Below are 16,483 nucleotides of genomic sequence, written 5' to 3' on the forward strand. Positions count from 1 at the left end.
CAAGCCAGAGGGTTAGAAAAGTACAAAGTGCATCAATGAGACAGTAAAATATGTTGGTTTAAAGTGTCTTGTGGTACATAACAACATATTTTTCAAGCAACAGTCTTCTTTCAGCCTAAATTAGAAAATACTTAATTAGATGATTTATCTGTTTATACGTATAAATGTAAATTATATCGTGGGAAAGTTCCATGGTGATTTAAACACATTTTGCCTGTCGTGTCTCACCATGAGAAAATGGAGAAAGGAAATCCCTCCATACGAGGGTAGGACCTTCACACACAGTGGTGGTAGTATCATGGTTGGGGCCTGTTCGGCTGAATCTGTGGTCAGGACAGCATATTACAATTGTTGGAACAACAATTTCTGAATCTTAACAGTAAATTCTAAAGGGATTTCTCAAGGCATCTGCCTAGGAACTAAATCTCAACCAAAAATGGGTCATGCAGCTAGACAACGACCCTAAAAACTCCAGCTGTTCGCCAGAGAATGATTAAAGCAACACAAAGTTCATGCTTTGGAATGATAGAGTCAAAATCCTGCACTGAATCCAATAGAAATGACTTGGAAGGACCTGGACCAAGAGGTTCATGTGGGGAAAATCCACCAACATCTCAGAGTGAGAGCTGTACTGTACGAAGGAATTAACTTAAACTCCCTAAAGCTGATGTGCAGGATGATCAACCGTTACCTTAAATGTTTATTTGAAGCTGACAAAATTAACTCAGAACTAATGTTTCAACACGTTTGCTTTTTACAAATAGACTCATTTTCCTTAATAAATCAATGACATTTTGTCTCATTTTCATAAATGGCCTCTCTTTATCGACTGGTACTGTAATCTAATGATGTGCTCATTCAGATTGATTACAAATATGGAAAACTTTAAATGGTTCACAAGTTGTGAAGCACTAACAGAGCACAACTTGATTCAATTCAGACTATGCATGGAGCATCTATTTGGGTAGAAAATACACTTTTTGTAAACAGTGGGCCTGTAATTGCATTGATCCTGCAGGTTTTATCAAATGTGTCATCACTACATTTAAAGCAGCTTACCTTCGGTTAAGAATCCCGAAAGCACAGAGAATAAAATGTTGTGCCCGAAGTGTGTCTTGCTTTGTGGGCGTGGGTGTGTTCTGTGTGTGTGTGTGTGTGTGTATTTGGGAGGGGACCAGCTGGGGAACACTAATGACTTGTGACTGTGTGGGAAAACAAGGGAGGAGCAAAACAGTATGAACCTGAGAGTTGTAGCTGCTGCAGAGACTCACTGGAATCACAACGAGGTGAAACTCGTGTTTCCTCAGACCGCCTGCAGCCAGCTCGCTCTTTCACGGAAGCTTCAACATTTGTTAGAATCTGTGAAGCTTCGGAGGTCCTTCAGCTTTACGTCTCTGTGTCTGCTGTCCAATTTGGAAACTATAAAAGGACAGCAATAGGAAAAAGAAGGAAAACAAGATCAAAAACTATGTTTGTCTTCATGTTTTTGCTCCTCCTTGTCCCACCTGTGCTGTTCTCCTTGACACGTAAGTACATAACTTTAACAGACTGATGGACAACCTTCTGTACTTCACCCTGTTTCTGTTGCTGTGGACAGCAGAGGATGTGATGCGCACAGTTGTTCTTAATATGATGTCAAATTCTTAAAGAGGCCTCGCTGACAATATTGAGAGGAAAAATAGGGTATTTCACACTGTAGTCAACTTTTATCCTTTAAAACACAATGAATTATAGCCTAACTGTGTAATTTCAGACTCAAATAAATCTATATGTAATCTTTAGGAGTGACTTTGTACCTCATGGTGAACTACATAAAGAACAAGGCCTGTTAGAGGTGGTTGTGAAGTATCTGGTGAGATCAATTTGAATAGCGTTCATGAGCACTGTTGCATGGAAAACGTCTGAAGTTGTCAGAATGCAGATTTATTATCATAGGACCAAGAAATGACCTCTGTATTTTTCATACTTACGATCCAAATTACTCACCAATACACAATACTTTTTCACATTAAATGCTGCTAAATCTGCGGAGGTTGGAAAAAGTACGATGAGACATGTTGGAGAGTTGACCTGCCACCCACCTGTAGCGTGGCCAATAAAACCCCAAATACTGTAATGTGTACAAGTCTGAAGACACAGCGAAGGGATTTTCATGGGCATCAATCATTAGGGCAAACTTTTTGCCTCAGAGGGGTCGCAGCATGGAAAAACATTCAAGGATTTTATTGACAAACCGGGGTGACCTTTCTGAGTTCTCCTACTGAGGCTTCATAAATCCACTTCATTATGGGGTCATAAATATGTGCTTAGCTGCTGCTTTGTTGTGGTGCCGTGCTGCTGCTGCGCTCCCTGAGACAAAAACACTGATACACACACAAACAATTTTCATATGGTTAGCCTGAAATTTTGGCTCTAATGACTTGTTCTTAAAAAAGATGCAGTTCCACCTCAGGCGCTGTGCGGTTCACAGCTTTTACAGGGAGCTGGAAGTCCCTGCAAACTTCCTGGATTTTCCAGCTCTCGAGAATGTGAAGTTTTTCAAGAACAGCAGGAAAAGATATGTTAAATTTGAGATGCATTTGAAAGACAGAAGTATTAACAATAAAATCCTATGAAAACATGAACATTTTTGCAAGCTATCAACAATAATTAAAAAAAAAAAAGGTAAGTAAAGCATGCTTTGAGGAGAATGTACCATTTTTAAACCAGCTCTTCTTAAAAAGCTGTCTTCTGTGTGTCAATCACCCAGATATCGCCGTGATAGCCCCCCAGGATCCCGTTCTGCGCATTGGCTCCAGTCTGACAGCCACGTGCACACTCAGCTCTGAGCTCAGCCTCCACGCCAGCACATTGTACTGGACCCTGAACGGGCTGCGTCTGTCTAGCAGTACCTACAGCATGGTGTCCTCCAGCGTTCTGAGCGTCACCCTTCACAGCCTCAATGGATCCTGGCAGCAGTCTGGAGACAACCTGGTGTGTCACGGAGCAGATGGAAGCATCCTGGCTGGTTCTTGTCTCTACGTGGGAAGTATGTGGAGCCTCATCATTTTTATCCTGTTTTGAGGTGTTAATGTGTATATCGTTTGATGAAAAAAAGTAGAAAAGAGGACGTATGATGCACCGATCAGTGTACGTGCAGGATGAGCTTTTAACATCAACAGCATGTGCTAAATATTAATTTAGCAGAATCAACAGTCATTACTTTCTGCATCTGCCAATGAAAAGTTATCTTTGGAAAGTATCTCAGCTTCTAGTACTTTTTCTGTTGAGTTAAACAGTCTCTCAGTTCTTGTTTGAGGATTTTTCATCCATTCTTCCTGTAAAAGTCTTCTTCTCCTGTGAGATTATTCAGTTGTCTTGCACTTGTTGCTCTCTCGAAGTCTACCCACAGATTTTCAGTCATGTTCAGATAGGGGGACTGTGGATAACTTTTAACTTTTAACTTACGTCTCTTGGGGTGGTCTATTGTGGATTTTGAGGTGTATTTTTTAGGATCATCGTCATCGTGTAGAAGCTGTCCTCTTGCCATCTTTCACTTTTTTTCACAGATAGTGTGACGGATACTTCCAGACTTTACTGGTATCAGTTGGGGACATTTTATTTTCATTATGTTCTTTTAAGATTTTCTTTTTAAAATCAAAAACACCTTGACTCATAGTGGCTAAAAAGCTATTGAAAAGATATATACGTAAAGTATATTTACTATGTTAAAGAAAGAGCATGAATGGATCATTGGTTATTAAAGTTTTGATAAATGCTTTTGACAAACTTATTTACAATTTATCTTAAAGACTCAGCTGGATGATGCACTGTGTGGTCTATGGAACTGGAGTTTATCCTAATGAGGAATTTATCCAAACCAAAGCCAAAGCTCTTAATCTTAGGCAAAAGCAGCTCGAGTGGTGCCGAAAATAAACCTCTGACAAGTCATCCAAACCTCTTAATGTGGCTGAATTTTTTCTATTTTTTGTTGGTCACTCTTAAATTGAACAAAGTTTTACTTACTAATCTTGCTTAAGACGTGTTAAAAAAATATTTAGTTGTGAACTTTAGTCCTTTTGGATTGAAAGTATTCCACTACTCACCTTTTCACAGAGGCCACCGTACAGGATAAGTCCAAATCTGGAAATCGGTAAATTAGAAAGAAAAAAAATTTAAAATCTAAATCCAAATGTAAGATTTAATGAAGGCAGTCTTTTCAGCAGAGAAAAACTGACTGAATACACAGCCCTAAAATTAGGTGGTAGATTTTTTTTGACGCAGTTAATATCTTCACGTTTAATTTTCTGACGGACAGACTTTAAACTGTGCCATTTCTCCTCTTTTAAATGTCCAAAATGAACGTGTCTCAGTTGAAAATTACATTTTGCTTATTGGTTTCGCATTAGTTTGGATAAGTCCTCCCATGTTTTAAGTAATCTTTTCTCCAGTGCCTCCAGAAAAACCAGTCAATTTAACATGTTGGTCCCACAACACCAAGGATTTGAGCTGCAAGTGGAGCCTGGGTGGGAAGGGTGAGACCCACATCCAAACCAAATACACCCTCAAGTATAAACTGAGGTGAGCGCCACCTCCCAGACGACATGTAGCATGAAAATGTCTGCGATGCATACAGTTTATCTCCTGCGACACATTCTGCATTCGGAGGCTATTTTTTTGGGTGTTTGAGTGAAAGCTTTTAAAACTCGTCTGTCTGCTTTTGTGTTCAGGTGGCACGGGAGTGAAAAGGAGTGTGAAAATTACAGCACAGTGAAGCAGGATTACTCCTGCTACATCCCCAGCAACATTGCCCTCTTTACCCCATATGAGATCTGGGTGGAGGCCACCAATCAGCTGGGCTCTGCTACCTCAGACGTCACCTCCCTGGACATCCTCGATGTGGGTACGTAAGAACATCTCAGATTTACCAATGAACTTCTTTTTTCTGGTGAAAGGTAAATCGACATGATGGAGAAATCGTTAGCTTACGGCCACTTTGACAAATGGTCTGAATTTCTACGTCTGAATTATTGAGCACGTTCAAAATTTATACTTAGAAACGTATTGTAAAGAGCACAGTTTGGTGTATTTCTGAAGGATAGATTGAAGACATGTAAAATTGAACATCTTTATGTAATTTAATGGTGAAAACGAGCTGCTCATTTAGAGTTGATTTCTAACAATAATTATCCTGTATTTCAGGTGTTTTGAAATTTCATGTTTGAACATATAAATGAGTAATTCTCTAATGAATATTTGCTCACGTCGTAAATATCGAATAGACAAAGTTTAGAGACATAAACTGTCACAGAATCTGCCCCAAAACAGACACGACCTCATACTTACATATGGAAAAGCAAAGATAGAATTTGAATTAAATCAAATTTAGTGAGCATGTTTGGGGGAAAAGAAGTCAGCTTCAATTTGGAATATCTTTTGCAGTTATGGTGAAATAGGGGTTTGTATATGATATGGTGAGGTACTACAGCCAAAAACCATATTGAAGTCTTCCAGTGAAGCTGAGGAAAGATCAAAGTGTGAAATAAACGTTTTGGATTTTATTCAAAAATGTCTTCTCTTCACATCTGAGCGAATCAGCACATACATGGAATTTTATGTTTTTTGTAAATGACAATTTTCTCAAAATTGACTGGAGAAGAAAAGTTTCACTGTGATATTTACCGGGTACATTTTCTTATTTTTCCATCCATATTTGAAGATGATTGTTGAAATGCATCTATTTAGCCTTTATGAAGCAAGAATTTCATTGATCTATTTTAGAAATGTGAACATTTCTGCATTATTTCTGCACATATTATGATACTTGATAGTTTGTAGGTATTAGTGCAGAGGAAATGTTTCCTGAATGTCTTTATTTTTGTGGTAGAATTCTTTAATGAGCAAAATTGTGTATTTTGACCTGTATTATTGGGTATATTGGGTATATATTGGGTGTCAGTATCTGACAGAAATCTTGGTGAAACGTTCCAAACCGAAGTCCCAGTATAGTGATAAATTTGCAACATGCATTTATAGTCGTTTTGAACATTTAAAGCTGCTCAGTAATTTAGATTACAATTGTAAATGAGAACAACCTTCAGTAGTTTCATGGATATATCCCTCATGGCATCCCACAACATTTAGCTTTTTTTTTTCTTCTTTTGAATACAAAAAAAAAAGGTCCAATTGAAACATTGTGGGATACTTTTTTTTTTTAATTGTAAAGAGCCAAACGTTTTCTTATTCTTCATTTTTCCTCTGCTATTTCCTCCTCCCTTCTTGGTTTTAGGGCGCTGCTCTCTAACATTTGTTTTGTTGTAAAAATGTACCCGCACAGTAGATGCTTCTCCATTAATGGCTTCTCGGGTTTCTCAAATTTTAGTCGTTGACGTTTGAAAAAAGCCAGCTATACATTGCAATTTGTCCCGCCCACATGTGTCAGTGAAGCCTCATGGCCTCTGGTGAACGCCACTTAGTGAAAGCATTGTTAACCCGTAACTGAACGTCCTCTCTCTTTGATAAATCCCTGTTAAATAACAGATCGTTTGGAGGCTGTGAGTGTTATAAGGCTGTACCATGACTTATATATGATGCATCACACTGCAACACAAGCAGAAACTGTAGCTCGGAGAGTCATTTTTCTGTATTAATGTCCCTCTTTCCTGACTGAAACACGGAAGGTGCGTCACCTGATAAGCAGTGTTGCATGTCAGCAGTGAAGGCAGCGACGGATGTGTCAAGCCGGAGGTTAACAGGATGCACTTTTACGAGACATTTAATAAGGTCCTTCCTTTGTCTATCATTCAACTATCCCTTTAATCTTCCCCTCCGTGTTTCTCTCATTCAGAGCGCTTGAGCCGCTTTATAGCAGTAGGTGGATGTTTCATTTAATGACGACTGAGGTACAGCATGCTCTCACAGGAAGTACAGACTGACCTGAACCCAAGTCTATCAGCCACCTGAACAGTGGAAGATGATCCTCAAAAAACACAATATGACAAGGGATTTATACACTTTCTATCATTGCTGGAAGATTCAGATGACTGTATAAATCCCTGTCTTTTGCATGACCTCTTTATTTTTTTCAGTGTTTTCAGAAAGCAGAAGTTGGTTTATCAGGAAGGCAAACTTGTATGTTCGAAGCATTTAAGGAAAATTATATGATATTGTATTTGCCTGCCCCCTGTGTCATATTCCCTGTGGGATTAATCTCTCCTCAGTTGTCCCGCAGACTTCTATATACTGTAGGTCAAATATTAAGCAGCTTTTTAATGCTTGTCCTTGTCCATGCAGTGACGACCGACCCTCCTGCCAACGTGCAGGTGAGTCGTGTTGGCGACTTCGAGGACCAGCTGACAGTCCGCTGGGCCAGCCCCCCCGAGCTCAAGGACATTCTGTTTCTGGCCAAATATCAGATACGCTACAGACTAGAAGACAGAGCTGACTGGAAGGTGGTCCAAACACCAGCACGCAAGGTTGCCGACACACACACACACACACACACACACACACACACGCTACCTCTGTAGCTGTAAAACCTCTGTGGCGGCGGTTTAAGCTGCAGTTTTGGCAAATCTGTCAAACAATAAACAAAAACCTCTTTCCTGCTTTTGCCTTCATTCCAATCAAATCTTTCTCTTGCATAAAAGCCTTGACCCTTAGGATTTATGGCTGGTACATTTAGGTACCTGGCTTTGATCCCTAAGAGCTTTTAGCTTTCTGAAACTGCTAGTCTTTCAAATGGCCTCTTTGATATTTTTGACCCAAAGCATCTTATTATTTCTTAACAGTGTACATACAAGGAGCATGTCGGTGGATTGTGGACTGGATTATTTATTTGAATAGGAGGATTTAGCGAATAACGTCCAAGATGATGGTGGAACAAAGTCAGCAAAAGTATTTATATCAAGTAATATGCATTTAATCTGTGCTACACACAGAATCATTTATATGGAACTGTGCAAAAAATTTTTGGAACCTCTTTCCACAAAATGAATTTGATGTTAATGTTTTATGGAAATATCTAAACCTTGTGTGTTGAAATTCATTTTTAAACATTTCCAGCAAATGTCTGTTCATCTGAAGTCGCTGTGCTTTATGATTCGTGACTTCTCTGTTACGTGTCGTTTTGCTCCTTCTCTCAGCTCGTGGATGATGTTGGAAATCTGACGTCGTGTCGGCTGGCAGGCCTCAAACCTGGGACTGTCTATTTTGTCCAGGTGAGGTGCAGCCCAGTGGGGATCTTTGGCTCCAGGAAACCCGGCATCTGGAGTGACTGGAGCCACCCGACTGCTGCCTCCACGCCAAGCGGTAGTATGTACTTTACAAATCACAGGACCATAACATCCTTGTAACACCTCTCAAAGTAAGACCCATGCGTTTGGATTTGCGCTCACTGAGATTTAGAGAATAGCTGCAAGGATTTTAAAGAAAGACAAATACAAACTGAATTGTTTTTGTGTTCTTTGGATAGGCCAAATAAAGCTGACAACTATTCAAAGGAATACCCAGTCTTTCTTTTCTGGGGCTGTTACATGACTTGAATTGCCTTTAAACGCTACCCAAACATATGTGATGCCCACAAAGCTTGACCAGTCATTCCTTTCTAATAATCAACCTTTCATTGCCAATTAAAGCCAGAAAACAATGTCCCTTATCCACGATTCAACATCCTGCACAGAGAGATCCAAACCGCATGTGAGCCGGAGGAAACTAAACATCAATAGGCCTGATACCTTGATAGAGATCTTCAAGCAGAGGATTAGAGGGAACTGCAGAGACCAAGGGGGACATTTGATAGATTTTTGTCGTCTGCTTCAAAGATTGATCAAGTTAAAAAAGCTGGTTGTCAGTCTGTGGCACACACAAGGCCTGTAAAGCTTGAGTGGAAGCAGGTTTGGGAGCAGGAGGAGCAGATAATGAGTTACACAGGTTTTGCGGTATTTACTCTCCAGAGGCAGGAAGTCGTTATCGGGCTCTGTCGTTTGCCATGAAGAATTGATTGTGGCAGAGGACAACAATCTCCAGAGGAAGCCAAATATGGCATGTCACCTCCACAGTTAAAGACATTACACCGAGAAGCAAGTCTGTTCCAAAGAAACCGTTGCCCACTTTACAGTTTACATCATTTCTGCAGCATAAATCATCATAAATGCAGGACCCACCGTGGTGTTGCCGAGAAACTTTAGTGGCTTCCTCAATTTAAGATATCGGATTACTTTTAATGTTTCAACAGAGCTTTATGATATCGTTTGAAAGCAAGTTTTGATAGAGACTGATATTGAGAGAAAAAAAAAAAACGTGATGTCCGTTCTATCGTAAAAGATTTGATGTTTTGGATATTTCATGCGGAAAATATTCATTGGACAAATAAAAATCCAACAGCCCAAATGTTACCATCACTCCATACGCTAACAAATGAAAATGCTAATGCTGATATTAAACCTGTACAGGGCCTCGTCGAGGTTTGCAGGTTAATTTACATGTCATAACGCAGCCTACCCTGGGAAGATAGGTGGTGAGCCGCTTTATTTGCAGTTACAGCTGAAATCTCATGGGTGTGTTGGAAATGTTTGCATCACAAAGCATTTTTCAGCGATGGCCTGTGCATAAAATGATTGTGTAATCTGAACAGAGAACCTTCTGTCTCATGTTTGGAGAATCTGTGACAGGTTTTCTTTCTTTATCTATTTATCTAAATGTTGGGTGTTTTCTGCGTTGCAAATCTTTCATGCATTTATTGAATCTCAGATTAATACCCTCTTTGCCGGGTTCATTAGTTTAGGTGAGTGGCTCGCTCTGGTACCTTTGTACCTGTTTATTATTCTTTCTATTCAAGCAGTGTTCTGTGGCATTTTTAACCCAACCCTCTCCCATAACTCCCTGTAACTGTGTCTGACCTGTCTGAAGATCTCTGTGAAGGTGAGTTTGGAGTAAAGTGACATAGGAAAGATCATGTGATGCTGATGACGCCTGTATTGGCAGTTAGAATCTTTCAGAAAGTAATTGACGAGAGCCATTGAGCTTAATGGCTAAAACCAAACAAAGCAAAAGAAATAGAAGGCGACAACCCAGACATGGAGCAGCCCAGCCAGCATCCAGGCCCGTCCTACTGAGAATCTGCGAGGGGAAGTTAAGAGGAAAGTGTTGGCAAGGATGGCTTCCAGTAAGACCAAGAAGTTATTGCCAAAATGTTACATTTGTTACATTTATTTGAGTTTTTCATCATAGCAAAATGAAAACCGTTTTGTCACTCGTTTATGTCTCTCTTGGCAAAAAGAAACTAATGGGTGAAAAGTTACTGTGAATTAAGAGTTAGAATAGAAATATTTCCATAACAGCAAAAATTCACTTGAAAAATGTCAAACAATGCAAACATGTCGGTTACATCCTGACATTTCAGTTCATCATCAGTCTGTGTAGAATCTGCACACACTCGTGTCCTATCTATAACCTTGATGCTTATCTCCGATCCTGCCTCCCCTCCTCTCATCTCTAACCACTGTCATCATCTCTTTCCTCTTCCTCCTCACAGAGCGGCCTCAAAGAGCCTCTTGTGATCCTACGCCCGGTGAGCCCAACTCCACCCTGCGGGGGGAACTCAAGCAGTTCTTCGGCTGGGTCCGCAAACATGCATACGGCTGCAGTGGCATGTCAATCAAACTATACGATCAGTGGAGGGTGTGGCTGCAGAAATCGCACAAAAAGCGCACCAAGGTCGGTAAGCAGAATCTCTCTTTTATCTGAGTCTCTGCTGAGCTGCCCTCACACACACACACACACACACACACAGACCGCTGCTCCATCAGTATCCTGAGCTGAATTTCTGACCTTGTCTTTGTTTTGCCATATGGTCAGCATTTTTTTTTTTTTTTTTTGGTCAAAACAAAGGGGGACAATTTCTCTTGAACTGAGCTCTGTGGAGTTTCAGTCGGCGCTTTATGATCAGGTAAAATGTGCGGTTTAAACTTTACAGGCCCAGAAGTGGGAGCATAAAAGCGGATATGCTCTCCGTCAAGCAGTCTGATTTTATTACATATTTTAATGAGTGGACTTCTGATCTTCAGTTGATGGCCACAACAAAGAGACATAAACATGTAAATGTCATTAACAGCCCGCTGTAATGTGCTCCTTTTGTTTTTCCTTGGCATGAAGATCCCCTTTCACAAAAATAACTCAGGCCAAATGGCACGCAAAAAGCCTCAGGATCATGTGTTTCCTTATGCAACTTTGGGAAGAGTTCATGCCCCTCAGCCACATCCTCTGCTGCTCAGTCCTTGAACCCTCCGAAACCTTCAGTCTACCTGACTCAATTAGCTCAGCACACTTCAGATTTTTACCGCTTTTCAGGGCAAAAGCTGTCGCCTGAGTAATGTCTTTGTTCACAAAGCGTGACAGGTTCCCATTGATTATCTTGAGAGCAAGGTAGCATGGGGGCTGGAAGAGCTACACGGAGAATAAGAAAGAGATGATGCAGAGACAGAATGAGAGAAAAAAGTGGCAGCCAGACAGACCGGTTGTGGTGATTAGTGTTTTTAACGTTGAATCATCCCAGCTAAGAACCATCTGCTTTTGTCTTTTCAGATTCGACAAGACAATAATTTATAGCACAGGGGCTTGGCACCACTGTGGTGTTTAATTCATGAGCAACATCAAGAGACACTGACAGACAACTAGTCCACAGGGTCCCAGCTGTGTGAGAGGTTCAAGTCCCCGCCCAGAGGACTCTGCAGCGTTCGGTCATAAAGGCTTCACTTGAGTTTTAAAGGGCCTGAGTGGGAGATAACTCCAGACAATGCAGCCTTTCTCTGCTGCTTCCACATTCAAAACCTGCCCGTTGGATCTGTTTGCAATGGCAAAAAAAAATATTTAGGCCCACAGTTACTGCAAAATATTCTGAAATATATATATTTTAAGGGCTCAAACTTTTAAACTTATCTAACAACCACTTGCTCTCAAGCAAGTCTTTTCACAGTTTATTGCCGAAAAGTTTTGTTACTCGTAAATGAATCTGCGGCATCATCAATTATCACAATGCATCAAAATGTCCCGGAAGACATACTGGCGAAGTGCTGGTTGTATCTGCAAATCAAAAACACGAAAGAATGCCTCGTCGTCATAACCGAACAGACATTTTGCTCAAAACAGTGACACTGCTGATATTTCTGTAACAGCGACTGAGAATGTTGAGCATCATCATTTATTTTCCTTTACTGTGTAAATTGGTTTGTAGTTAAAAGCAAAACTCATCTTGTAAAGAGTCTTTTTTTTTATTTAAAAAATAGAATTCATCAAATAAACAAAGGCAGCTGGATAAGCCCATTCAATTTTCTTATTGTATTTACATATTTTAATCACAGCACAAGAAGATTTTCTCCCTTTTTTTTTTTTTTTTTGCTAACCAGTGCAGTAAAACAAACACGTGACACTGAAACACACAGAGCCAGATTGTGAGAGGCCCCGTGGGTAGAATAAGACTGCAGCAGTGAACAGGGTGGAGCCCGAGGCGGATCAATAAGAGCAGCTGAGGAGTCCAAGATGGAAGTTGCAGCACGGCGGAGTTGACCCGTCACCTCCACGCGGTCTCATGATGTGAGAGGACTGGTACAGATGTTCTGGGAATCGGCCGTCAATCACATTCCTCTGAATCATACTTAAAGTCCTGCATGATCTCACTCAGAGCCTCATTGCTCTTGATGATCCTGAACAAAGAGAGGACACAAACACATACAATTGGCAACTAAAGTGCTGAATTGTGCCGCGGCTTTCTTTTGACGGGGAAAAAAAAATTGTCTCATTCATCAGTTCAGAGAAGCAGGTTGATATTATACAAGTGGGGTGGTAGTAAGTGCTCTTACTCGTGCTTGATATCCTGGATCTTTTCTTCACAGCCTTCCTCCTCTGGGTGATCCTGAGCCTGCTGCCTGGCTAACTGCAGCTTGGCTGTCTGTTCAGAAGGCACATCAGATAGGATTTATGCAAACTTCCCATTACAAAAGGTGGATAATATGAGATTTATAGCATCAACGGAAGAAAGTGTATAGAACACGGGAAAGTAAAACTCGAAGCATCACTTCTGTGGAACAGATGTACAAAATGTGAGAAGTACAGGGGCAGCGACTGAAATAAAAGAGAACTGTATAAGTAACAATGTACCAGTCGTACACTAACAGCAGTATTTGCTGTTCCATCTGGACCCAAAGCTCCAAACAGCTCCCACGAGAGGTACTGCGCACAAATTCCCTCCACTAGTGATTTGCATTTTACACATTTATAGCTTTAATTCGGTGGACTTTGTTTTCAGCTGGTGAACAATAATGAAAAATATCCTTTCATAAGAACTCTGCCGCCCTGTGGTAAAACAGTGAAGCTGTAACAAATGTTAAAAAGAGTGAACTTCACACAAGGCGCAGAGCGCATCTTCCAAAAGACAGAAGACTGAGGCATCTTCATTTAGTTATGGCAGGTGCAGTGTATCCTTGGAGCATAATTAGAGCTGAATGTGACGCGCTTCCTTTTTTCTTTGTTGCAATTTTACGATTTTTTCCTCCAGCATCAAATCAAAATATAAGTTGTGTGCCACGCAACCATCTCTTTAGTTTTTCTGCACCAAGTCTCTGATGAACGTGTATTAAATGATTTACACCTACAAACAGGACAATCGGTATAAATAGTAAAAGTTGTTGAGGGAAATAAATGTGTCTGAGCAGGTCCGAGCACCAAATCCGTCATCTTACAACCTGAAAAACATTGTGTCAAAGCTTAAAAACACATTTTGATATATATAGGATTATATAATAATATATAATACATATAATAACCAGTAAGTACATTAACATGACACTGGAGAAAAAAAAAAAAATTGTTGTGTTTGTCTAACTCAAACCTTATGTTGATGCCTGTAAACGTGTTAGTCTAACCGGAATAAAACTATATTTATGCACCAAAAGATCATTCTCAGCATGGTGTGCAGAGTGTCCTTTAAAAACTCGAGGAAACGTGACGTGTGGGGGACAAAAGAAGAAGTGGCAGGTCTTAAAAAAAATAAAATAAAAAAAATTCCTACAGCAGGTGGACAGTTTTTGAAAATGAAACCCTTAAGACAGAGGACCTCACAGGACCTGAGAGATGCATCTGGACCTGGAAAGGTCTCCATGGAAGGGTGGCTGTTAAGAAGCCATTTTTAACAAAGGGAAACAGGGAGAAAAGGCTGAGGTATGCCAAAATGACACAAGAACTGTCTGGAAATCAGAAGCAACAGGTCTTATAGAGTAATTAATCCTCCCCAAAAGAATAAAGGTGCTCATACCAAATACTCTGTTAGAACTGTACAAACTCTGTTTTTGCATCATAAGGTGGATTTCCATTTTTGTTTGCAAATGTTTCAATAAATCACTACCCCGTTTTCCTTTCAATATATGAAGAAATCAAGCTGGGGCAACAGACTTTTGCAAAGCACTGTGCACACTTTCATTGTCTCGTGCACCGCTGTATTCTGGACACAAGAGAAACAAAACAAAGTGTTTACTTACCAGTTCAAGTTTCTGCTTCTCTTTGCTCTGTAGCTTTTCAATGTGCTCAGAAAGGTCTGGTCGGTCAAACTCGTTGTGCAGCCTCCCCTTGATCTCCAGCACCTCCTTGGAAATGCCGCTGAAGGCCTGCGTTATCTCATGGACCAGCTGCTTGTAGTGGTCAAAGTCATAATGGGGCCCTGTCCTCAAGTAGGCCTCGTGTCCCCTGGAAGGCATTCAGGAGCCAAACAATAAGAATTAAAAGGAGAAAAAAAAAAAAAAAAAAAGAAGAGAGAAAACTCTGTACTGTTTTGAGAACAAGCAAGCTTTTCAACAGTTTTACAGGCCCATTGTTATGTGAAATGCAGAGAAGCATCTCCCTGATCCTGCTCATACTGTATTAATCATTGCATCTCATTTCTGAAGTTGGTAGTAGCCCAGTCAAGCTTTTTTGGCGCTCGTCTTGATTCAGAGCAAAAGCAGGCAACTAGCTCTAGATTATGCACCAGCATGACAATGGCATTAAGGGTCTGTCAGAAACTTAAAGTCCCCTCCCATGGCTCCATGGAAGACGTGGTGCCATGCAGCCATGTCCAACAGCGGATTACCTTCTGCTCCGTCTTTTCAGAAGACTGCTGCCAAATTTCTGTCTACAGACTGTAATCCTGGTCGTCCTCCGGGGCTATACTGGCAGAAGTATGGATTCAGTTTGATGCTCCGGATTTAATGTCATTGTTGAGGGTTACAATTCTAAGTGATACAAAACACACTTTGAAATACCAATTTCAGACACTGGAACACCAGCGCTGTCACGCACCTGTGGCGCTGCGTGGTTTGGATCCGTTTGCGAAAATTCAAATACGACTTTTCAAAGGATTTGGGCTGGCAATCTGAACAAGACCATTAATCATTTCCTTGTGCCACCCTCTCAAAATCGGAATCAGCTGAGCCTGCTCTGCATTTTTTCCACATAAAGAAAAACTGAACGGAAGCTGCTGACTTCTACCAGTGTATCTGCACTGGTTGTGTTTCTCCACCCACAAACTCACTCAAAACCTGCCGTTTTCATGCATTCTGCAATAATAAGTCTCGTTTCAATTGTTTGAATCCATTGCAATCATTACATATTACTGTCATTATTGTACAGCTTTACTTTGTGCAGCACTCAATTTCAGAGGTTTTAAATGTTCTTGGAAAATAAAAAAAAAATGACATGACTCATAGAGCCTTGTATTCTATTTAATTTGAGTGTGTGCACTCTAGCACGAAGTTAACAGCAGCGTGGCAACTATTAGTTTGAGATCCAAACTTACTCTTCGAAGAGCCGATACGTCTCAATCCGCTCGGACTGAAGGTGATAAAACCTCTGGATCAGAGACTTAAAGTCTGAAGGGACCTGGACGAGGGAAGCAAAGGAGAACAAAGTCAACACAAAACACAGTGGTGTTTTATCACGGTGATAATCAGCCTGTTATCCAACTTAGATAACTATTTTAAAAATAGGAGTAAACTGTTGTTAAAATGTACATACTTTTGCAGATTCCAATCATTTCGTTTTATCATAAGATGTCACTTTATTAAACACAGAACAGTGTAAATTATTAATTTATGAGGCTGAAAGTGATAACAAAATGACTAGCACCACTTTGACTAATGGTAGACTCTGATTATAACTGGTGCCGAACAAATGATGCAATAAACGCTTTGGTAAGACTCCTGCTTTTACTAAATTAAAAACCTCAGCCTCATAGCATAGTTGTCGTTAGCTTGAATTAGCTTAGCACACTTCAAAGTATTAGATAAGAGACTCTGCCACGTAAAACTGTGGTATAATATTTCACATACTCACCATGGTAGCCAGCTAGAAACCCCTGTTTTTTAATTTGTCATGGAGTAATATGAGTTTATACCAGCATGTTTAAATCTGTTAAACACAGCACGTTCCTCACTTTCCGTCTGTGAATCAGCAGCTGCTCCCCAAACCAGAAATGACG

At 40.4% G+C, this 16,483-nt stretch overlaps 2 protein-coding genes across 2 annotated transcripts; one reads left to right on the top strand and one right to left on the bottom strand.

The window, feature by feature from the left end:
- The first annotated feature begins 1,468 nt into the window (after window positions 1-1,468).
- On the top strand, window positions 1,469-10,725 carry crlf1b (cytokine receptor-like factor 1b). The gene is made up of 7 exons (XM_075484537.1): window positions 1,469-1,526; window positions 2,750-3,028; window positions 4,431-4,560; window positions 4,710-4,882; window positions 7,273-7,430; window positions 8,124-8,292; window positions 10,514-10,725. The coding sequence occupies exons 1-7, from the start codon at window positions 1,469-1,471 to the stop codon at window positions 10,723-10,725; spliced, it is 1,179 nt and encodes a 392-aa protein (XP_075340652.1).
- Window positions 10,726-12,169: 1,444 nt separating this feature from the next.
- Window positions 12,170-16,483, bottom strand: rex1bd (required for excision 1-B domain containing). Its single transcript, XM_075484328.1, has 5 exons — window positions 16,339-16,483; window positions 15,803-15,885; window positions 14,511-14,715; window positions 12,837-12,925; window positions 12,170-12,680 (listed from the first exon to the last, which is right to left on the bottom strand). Exons 1-5 carry the CDS (start codon window positions 16,339-16,341, stop codon window positions 12,608-12,610), a joined length of 453 nt encoding a protein of 150 aa, XP_075340443.1. The 5' UTR covers window positions 16,342-16,483; the 3' UTR covers window positions 12,170-12,607.

This window comes from Odontesthes bonariensis, chromosome 15 (genome assembly GCF_027942865.1).
Source record: "Odontesthes bonariensis isolate fOdoBon6 chromosome 15, fOdoBon6.hap1, whole genome shotgun sequence".
In the NCBI taxonomy this organism is placed as follows: domain Eukaryota; kingdom Metazoa; phylum Chordata; class Actinopteri; order Atheriniformes; family Atherinopsidae; genus Odontesthes; species Odontesthes bonariensis.

Bases quoted from the DNA above. Each gene is read 5' to 3' on its own strand.
- crlf1b (XM_075484537.1), top strand. From the start codon at position 1,469: ATGTTTGTCTTCATGTTTTTGCTCCTCCTTGTCCCACCTGTGCTGTTC. The intron at 4,561-4,709 runs GTGAGCGCCACC...TTTTGTGTTCAG, and splicing joins ACCCTCAAGTATAAACTGAG to GTGGCACGGGAGTGAAAAGG. The intron at 7,431-8,123 runs GTGGTCCAAACA...TCCTTCTCTCAG, and splicing joins AAGACAGAGCTGACTGGAAG to CTCGTGGATGATGTTGGAAA.
- rex1bd (XM_075484328.1), bottom strand. The intron at 14,716-15,802 runs GTAAGTTTGGAT...AATGCCTTCCAG, and splicing joins ACGTATCGGCTCTTCGAAGA to GGGACACGAGGCCTACTTGA. The intron at 12,681-12,836 runs GTAAGAGCACTT...CTCTTTGTTCAG, and splicing joins ATCCAGGATATCAAGCACGA to GATCATCAAGAGCAATGAGG.